This window comes from Neltuma alba, unplaced genomic scaffold (assembly GCF_004799145.2).
Source record: "Neltuma alba isolate B1F8T4 unplaced genomic scaffold, ASM479914v2 tig00010150_pilon, whole genome shotgun sequence".
Lineage (NCBI taxonomy): Eukaryota > Viridiplantae > Streptophyta > Magnoliopsida > Fabales > Fabaceae > Neltuma > Neltuma alba.
This window is the reverse complement of record NW_021635097.1, coordinates 298,232-307,124: the sequence shown is the minus strand read 5'-3', so window position 1 is coordinate 307,124 and position 8,893 is coordinate 298,232. Positions and strand designations below refer to the sequence as shown.

Genomic DNA, 8,893 nt, shown 5'->3' with positions numbered 1-8,893 from the left:
TTTTTCTCATCAGTCCTCAATAAAATTTTCAATAGGTGATTTTTTCCCAAAATTTTCATTAAATAATATATATAAAATATTAGAGTCGTGCATACAAATCAATGAAATATTTTTCTTTCATAAACTACGATATAAAAAATATTAAAAGTAAAAGCTGTGATTAATTATTGTACTCCTTTCTTTACGCAGAAAAAACTTATATAATATTAATTACATTTTTCTTTCTTAAACATAAATTTTTTATTCAAATCAATATGAATGAAACAGTCGGATGGCAATGATCGAGTTACTAAAGAGATTCCCTTAAGAAAATTAGGGTTTTAATAATAAAATCCTCATTGTTTTTCTTCAAATATGTTTTGTTATGCGTTTAGAAATTACATCTAGATAAAATTTAAATAAAGTACTTTCCGGTCATCGTTTTATTAATGATCATGAAAAGTTTATCTTATTTCATTTTTATCATGTCAACATCCGAAAGCAAATTTAAATAGATATGATATATCAGCCAAGCATTAAGTGGTATGCTAAGTGATATCTTGACATTCAACTTATAAGTGGGCACATGGGGGAAAACAAGTAAAAGACCCTATCCTAAGGATTTTTTAGGATTTAATGAATTATTAAAAAAATTTAAAGGATCCCTTGCATATTTTGAATTAACCTAAGGATCTTTTAAATTTGCCACGAGATTATCTTTTAAATCAACATATTATTATTTTTGCCCACTTGAAGGCACCTATTTTGTAAGGCTATAAGCTATTTTCAGGGGACCGATGAGTGAATCAAATTTTCTTTAAAGTTGAAAACTTATGCGATCGTGGTTTTGGCTAAATACAATTAAGATTTCATTAAGAGATCGATATCCTCTTGTGGTGCAATTCTTATAATTGGGAATCTAAGGACAAATTCCCTTAAGTGGTGGGAGCGTAAATGTTGATCGATAGCTAACCTTAAACACAAGCATTACTCTGTAGATGCATAACTGCGATATATTTCATATGAAAGACTTGTAATTTGTGAAACACAGAACAGAAGCACAAGGAATGCTCAAACAAAACTGGAAAATTATCTTCTATTCGAGCACTTTAAACAATTGAGGCTCATTTCACTTGCTGTTGAAGTTTCATTTTCTTTTGTATTCTATTCACCTACTCACTGCCACTAGATATTCCTCCCCACAAGCACATTTCACGACGTGACGGATTTCCTGTAAAAAAAAAAAAAAAAATCAGAGACTTCTATCAACGCAACGAGGAAGTTCAAGAGAGTTCGATTTTCAATTTTTCATATAAATTCTGAAGAACTCAACTCAATATTGACTTTAATATTTATGTTTTGCACCATGTTTCACCTCGTATCAGAACTTTGTAGCTGATGGCAAGCTCTCTACCTTGTATAAATTACCAACACATAAATAATTCTCCCTCCGGATCTTATACACACCTCTCCAGCATGTTTCATAATATATATAACATTTTATTATTCGCATTAATTCCTTTTCACCTATTGCTAGTATCCCTTGCTCATATAAAAACTTCCTAATTAATTAATCAAAGTCCTCTAACTAATAAATTTTATTGAGGGTAATTTTGATATTTTGCAATAAATAATTAATTTTAATTAAGTTCACTAATTTATGGGAAATTGTTATTAGGTGCTTATAATAAGGATTGGAAGGAGTAACACCTTGAGTTTCTGAACTTGTTCCTCCAAAGACTTGAGGTACTCGATTTCTCCAGCTTTGTCAGACATGAGGGCATTATATTCGTCTTCAAGAGTTGTTATGTCTGCTTCTTTCAGCTCTGACTGGAGAAACTCATGCATTATTTAAGAAAAGAATTAAATAAATATATACGAGTATAAAAAATTATCGATTTAAGTCCACTCGCTGATCTTTTTAAAAGAAAAAGGTAGGAATCTTATTCATATAAGATTAATCTATACCCATATAAAATTTATTATAACTATTTTCCAGCCAGGAATCAGCACGAAGGACCACTGTAATACTCGCGCTTATGATACAAATCCCTACAAAATAACAACCAACCTTATAAGTATTTGTTCTGTTCTTCATATCCTCCGTAGCTTGTGTCATCTGAGATGCAAGAGAAACTCTTAAAAGATGCAAAGAAAGTTTATAATAAGAAACCATGTTTAACAGCGCAGTATATACTATAATAGTGATTGTGATATGTCTTTTTTTTGTGTGGCAAAAGTGTTAAGGAATTGAAAATCTTTCTCCATGACTGAAGAATAACATTTGCCAACAACTGCAGATAAAACTTTCTACTATGTGGTTGAGAACTGGATATATTAGCTCCAACCCTTCTAAGTGGAAAAGATTGATTGTCAAAACAGAAATATCTATTTTAGCTAACTGTAAAGGGGCCAAAAAAAAAAAAATCCTGTTAACATAACAAAGAAAATAAATCAAATAAAAATCAAAGCTTTCTGAAAGCTTGAAAATTGGACCTTCTCTAACGTCCAATTTTCGCATCCAGCAAAATTATTAATAACTTATGATGTAAACAGTTTTGCCCATGACTTGAAAAAACAGATTTTGTAAACAAGACCACTCACAACTTGGAAGTAAATTGCACAAAATGGGAACAACAAGAAGCCAAGGAAGAATGGTGAATGCTATATCGACAAGTTTTACTTTTTTCTTTGTAGTTCTGATGATCAGGTAAGGAAACATTTGACTACCCTCTCATTTGAAACAGTATTTAATCCCAAACTCACTAAGATTTGTTATTTCAATATTCTGCCTGGTTACTTTCCAATACATAATTTAGAAATACAGAATGACAACATTCTTCAATATATACATACTGGTGTGATTAAATTTTGTTTTTCAATACCTCAGTGGTAATATATTAATGATTTCGTTACGGAAATCATTGATTATCACTTTTTTTACTATTATATCATTCTATTTTACGAGTATATGACTTTCTTAGTTTATGTAGCTTCATCTCAACTATATAATTCCTTGCAATTCACAATTGCAGCATTGGTTCTGCTGCAAATTTGGTTTTTGTGCTCCAACGTCACTCATGGCTTAATTGAACTTGTGATTTAACTCCTCAGAGTACTATCTAAAATACTCTTCTGGTCCTAAATATAAGACCCTTATAGTATAAGCAAGATCAAATATAGGACCGGAGGAGTTTTTTTTTTTTTTGTCCCCCTGCATGCTTTCAAAACAAATTAGTATAAGGAAAATCAAATATAGAAGAAACAACCAAAAACTTATGTAATAAATATCTTGCTATTTTAAAGGATTCAGATAAGGAACCCTGCTATTCTCTGCAACAAGATTGGATTTCAGAAGTAAAATCTCATCAAGCCTTGCTTTAGCTGAATCCAACTGGGTCCTTAATCTCTTCATTGCATCACTCGCCTGTTATACAAAGGTAAATTACCTGATTCCAACTTCAAGCATTGTATGACAACTCATCAATGAGAGAAGTGAATTACCAAATGATCCATCATAAAGTCGTTGTCAGCATTTGCCTCCCCTGCAAGATATGTTTAAAAAAACATGGCCAGGGTATCAACTTTAATTTAAGAACTTCACTTTTCATAATGCTTGTAACCCACAGAATGGGGTTGCTTTCCTTTGCCTTCGAACTTTTTTAAAACTACGCTATATGAAATCAACAATATTTTAGTTTAGCGATTCGTTAGTTGAATATGTGATATATGCTTGAAAATAAAAGTATTGATTTACCAAGAGTTTGAAAACAAAAACCTAAAAAGCATTGTCAAAGCAGGCACAACAAATAAATCTGAAACATGCTCAAAATAGGTCAGTCTTGCCTGCAGATATGCCCCTTTGTCCATCACCTATATCCTTCACCTGCATAAGTTAAAATTGACAATTACTGGTAGAACATAGTGAAATTTACTTATTACAGGGAAAAAGCTGACAATAATCCTCCAGAATGAACAAACTTAAGCGGTACATTCACCCACATACCAAGCTTCTTATTTTCAAAGATGCCGAAAGATGTATAGGTTTATGACTTTATTCTATATTCCACATATTCTCTTTTAAAAAATTGTATAGAATTAGCAAAGACGTACCAATTCATGCTCCTTTCCTTGTCTGCCCTTTTTCTTAGAACTAATCCATTCCTGTCAAGGATTTAAATTTAATCCACAACTTCAACAACTAAATGAAAACTCACCTGACAAGCAATCATAAAATTAAACCTGTTGTTGCAGTAATCGGGCATTCATATCCTCTTCGACCATTCTGTAGAAAGCTCTGATAGAGAATAACATTTTAGAGGGGGACGACATGTATAGGGTCATTTATGTAGTATCCTCAATTTACCTCTTCTCTTCAAGTTTGGTAGATAACCCAAGTCTCTCTTGCTGAATAAGTTCAAGAGTCTGTTGGTCGAAATTCATCAACAATACCAGCAAAGACAGCATAAGGTATCAGATTATTTCCCCTTCTTTCCCTCTATCTTTCATTTCTAATTAGGGATCAGATTAGTCATCCTATCTTGGGAAAAGGAATAAATGTGGTCATAGGGCATCCAAAAGCACACAATACAATATCTGAGTTTTGATTCATAACCCTCAAATAATTTTGCATTTAAATAAATTGAAAGTCATATCAAAATACAATTTTTTAAAGTTATATTTCCTTCATTTATTAGTGAAATCTTAATATTCTAGGTTGTCATACTTGAGTCCTGCATTGGAAGTTAATGTGTTTGGAGGAAATAAGTACTGAAAATATGGACTAATCAAATGAAAATACTCCTCCACAGAGTGTAAGTCATATGGAGGTATACCCAAAGTAAAGAAAGAGAATCCCTCGCTGTGCATTAATTCACTCACCAGACTTTTCATACTCCTATACAGCCATCTCTCACGTTATATGTTCTTCTCCACTCTAACTGTCAATCTAAAACACCCTTATCCCACATGTTCTGCACCTAAATTCTACCATGGGGCTTTAGGCCCATGTTCAACAGTGTTCAAGCAGTACTGCTCTAACCATGACAAAGAATATTTCATTATGCTAGTTGAGGGGGGCATGGATTTACAAAAGATATACGGCTAGCTCAATGCAAACTTTTATCTCAACATATTTGAGCTGGATTGATAAGTTTTTGGTTATCTTGTTTCTCATTTATTTAGTTTTACGCACTCTTATAATAGACAACTATAAAGAATAAACAAGTTCTTGTCACATTCAATTGTTGTGAAAAGGCCGACACTCCCATGACTGACGACCAAATTGCTATTCAAGGTGGTAAATCAACTCAAAAAAATGACATCTCAATATAGCAAATGCAAAGACAAAAATGAAATAAGAATAGGCAGTAATTAGAGATAATCTTGAAAATTGGGCTAAAGCCCACCGAGGATGGTCCTCTCAGATTTCTAGTTTAAAGCGACCGCTATCAAGACAACATACTGGATATTCCAAGTAAGGAAGGATAAATAAAAGAAAGAAGATCAAACAGTGAAATATTCAAATTCGCAAAGCCAAGAGATGTTGCACAAGCAAAAAGAACCTGACAAAGCTGGCATTCTGCCATGATATTAACAAATACTAGAATTTAAAAGTTCAAAATCATTGGATATAATATAAATGTAACAGCGTAAGTTCTATTTCTTTCCCTAGAGTGTCAAAGAAAGAACAATTTGAACCTCAGGCTGACAGTTAAAGTGCCACCAATCACACAAACTTCTTTTCTCTCTGTAACTATTTTACACAGACAGATTTAATAACCGGTTGGGTACAAAGTGTATGCAGACAAATAAATCTACCCATTTAGAAGTTACCTGGTTAAGTGTAGATGAGTCAGACTCCAAAGAGGAAACCTTTCTCTGTTTTTCCAAAATTTTGGAGCATATCTCACCCTTTGCCTTCCTTATCGTTTCAATATCTTCTCTGAGCTGCCTCATTTCAGATTTTGCTACATATAAAATAAGAAGCACGGATAATTTAGAGTCAGAGATCCACCATCCAAATTTTAGAGGAAGTTCAAATCTAAATTTTAAAGAGAATGGTCCTTATGGTATCAGTAGAATTGCATGGACCTTTCAAATAGAGGAAGAATTAGAGGACGAAGACAAGTGACCAAAAGAGAAAAAGAAATATAAATGTCTGGCTAGCAGCAATATTCACCCTTGAAACATGGTCTTAGTATTTTATCAGCAAAGACTAAGTCTCAGTAAATTGTAGAACAACAGAACAAAGATAGCATGAGCTTAATCATCCAAAAATCTGATTATTTTGGTTTAGTTTTCACAAAAGGACGCAGAATGTGATCTCGAATTTTTCAACCTCCTAAGCTTGCGAGTAATTTTATAAAAACTTTGGCAATGTCCATTTCTTCACTTGTCCTGGTGAAGTCAAGTGTTTGAGCGTGAAATGGATCATGTATAGGTTTTAGTAGGAGTCAGTAAAATGTTCATGTGCTCTTCGTTCTTTTGAAGTTATTAAAACTAGATAAGGTAAGATCCTCATTGGATTGGGAAAGGAAATTTAACGAAGGGATATAATTGATAGATGCTAAAGAAAGGCACAATTACATAGAAGAAACGGGGAGAAAAGGAGACCTGACTCGATGTCTTTTTCCAAAGTGCGGGCATTAGTCGACTGCCTTTCCTCCTCCGCAGAAATCTTCGCCGCTTGATCCTCAACATCTGCACATAATTCAACGAATTCACTTCCAGATCACGAAGCTAAATAGTAAAACGATTATACGGTCAGAATCCGCACCGTTCATTTGAAAGCGCAAGGCCTTCATATACTGCAAGTAATCCTCCATATTTGTTCGGAATAAAAACAACAGACAAAAACCGCTTCAGAATTTCTTGCGATTCAAGGAGGTGAATCGCGAATAAGGTTTTCTCAGAAGAAGGAACCTTGAAGAAGAAAGCAAGAGTGTTGGCGCGGGGGAAAGGACGATTTGTTGGCCCAAAAAAAAAAAAGAAGGAAAGGGACGATTTTTTGGAGGGAAAAATGAGTGAGGAAACCAGTTGGGAACTGATGAACTGTTCTTGCTTTTATATGCCTGGATCCTACGTGGTGTCTGTTGCGGCATTTATAGAGCCTCTCAATTTAGTTTGAATCCACGTAGCACTGTTTTATGAGGATATTATGGGTTCATATAAATTTCAGTCCTCAAATTTAAGTCAATTTTGGTATTAGTCTCTGAAATTTTAAATACATGATATTGGTCCATAGAATTTTGGCCGTTAGAAAACGTTGGTCCCTGGTATCTTCACACCGTTAATTTTGTATGAGATGGCACTAACACCGTTAGTCTAATGAGGTGGAACATGCTGACATGGCAATCAACAAGACCAAAGTTATTTCATTGCTCACTCAGAAGACAATGGGCTAAACTGCAGCAAATATGGCTCTTCAATGGTTCTTTTGGGGCAAATGCTGGGTCCCTTTTTTTAATAACTTCTTCATCATCTTAGCATCCTCATCGTGATCCCTTATTAATAAGACAGTCTTGATGGATGCAAGAATCTCCAACATTCTACTCAAGCTATATGTCACAGTGATCAAGTCTCTTCTTTGATGCAAACAACAGGTAAAGAGGATCCATCAATGTTTTTTTGGGTGCATAAATAAAGCTGATGATGATTCTACTTACTACCCTCTCATCATCATCATCTTTGTTGTGTGTGTTGGGCATTAAAGTCGTCAGACGCAAACCGGTGATTGCCAGCAGATAAAATGATATGTGATAAGGGAGTAATTAAGCATTACTGGCTAAAAACCGATCCACGCATTGGAGCTTGACCACAAGTTGATCAAGCTAATTAATTAATGCAATGTTCAAAACAATAAGACTAAAAGAATAGACCTGCAATGAGTTAACAATTTGGAATCAAGAGACTTGTTCAAACTGCAAATGCCAAGGCGTCAAGACGTCCTTTGCCTTCCCATTCAAGTGCTTGGACTTAAATGGATTGATCTTATTCAAAAGACTATGCCACCACATTATTTTATTAGCTCTGTTTTTACTCTAAAAAACAGAGACTAACAAAGACGCAATTCAAATTGTAACTTGACATTATTTTAGTTGCATATCATGAATTTTAATGACATCACAACAGTATCATAGTTGGATATGATGGATTTTAGTTGAATATAATAGTAGCTAACAAGGCATCATCAATGGAGTACACATCATAAGGTGGAATCGGCACCTATCAACAAGAGTTTTTCTTTTCATGACACTATATAAAAGCTGTAAATTTGAAAAAAAAAACACTAATTTACTTATTTTATTCCAAGATCTAATAACCAAAGCATTTGACATACCTTGGAGATGTATCCATCATAAGCAAGCTTATGCTTGCTGTCAAGGTGAGTCTTGAGCACCATTTTGTCGTTCACACATGAAATATGCCACTTCGACCATGGAATTGTCTCCCTTTTTTTTTTCTTTAGTGGAAAGAGCAGTATTATTGCGAAGTTGCTATCTCGAGTGAATTAGTGGGAGAGATCAACAACGAATTTGCTGCCTCCATTTCTATTATTCTGTCATGTGTGTGAGCTTTTTTTTTGAGTTGTTGCCTTTTTTCTTTTCCTTTATGTCCAAGTCATCAAGCCATATATGTGCCAGTTTATATATCCACCTCATCCAGATAACAGTGTTAGTGCCATCTCAGATGAAGTTAACGGTGTAAAGGTACTAGGGACCAACGTTTTATAACAGCCAAAATTTCAAGGACCAATACCGTGGGTTTGAAATTTCAGGGACCAATACCAAAATTGACTCAAATTTGAGGGACTAAAATTTGTATTAACCCGGGTATTATCAAACTACCATTATTAAACTAGTTGGTGCTGCCCTGCGCTACACAGGGAAATTGTACTAATTTGCAAAATGTG

General features: G+C 34.1%; 1 protein-coding gene across 1 annotated transcript; it reads right to left on the bottom strand.

The window, feature by feature from the left end:
• Nucleotides 1-948: 948 nt before the first annotated feature.
• Nucleotides 949-6,921, bottom strand: LOC114754566 (tropomyosin). Its single transcript, XM_028943350.1, has 12 exons — nt 6,758-6,921; nt 6,595-6,681; nt 5,815-5,948; nt 4,346-4,404; nt 4,222-4,276; nt 4,093-4,143; nt 3,826-3,865; nt 3,484-3,524; nt 3,302-3,406; nt 2,051-2,098; nt 1,690-1,809; nt 949-1,210 (listed from the first exon to the last, which is right to left on the bottom strand). Exons 1-12 carry the CDS (start codon nt 6,804-6,806, stop codon nt 1,148-1,150), a joined length of 852 nt encoding a protein of 283 aa, XP_028799183.1. The 5' UTR covers nt 6,807-6,921; the 3' UTR covers nt 949-1,147.
• Between the last annotated feature and the right edge of the window lie 1,972 nt (nt 6,922-8,893).

Excerpts from the sequence above, each read along its gene's own strand:
- LOC114754566 (XM_028943350.1), bottom strand. The coding sequence starts at position 6,806 with ATGGAGGATTACTTGCAGTATATGAAGGCCTTGCGCTTTCAAATGAAC. Across the intron at positions 4,277-4,345 it reads ACCAAACTTGAAGAGAAGAG|AGCTTTCTACAGAATGGTCG; the intron begins GTAAATTGAGGA and ends ATTCTCTATCAG. Across the intron at positions 3,525-3,825 it reads ACAAAGGGGCATATCTGCAG|GGGAGGCAAATGCTGACAAC; the intron begins GCAAGACTGACC and ends CATATCTTGCAG.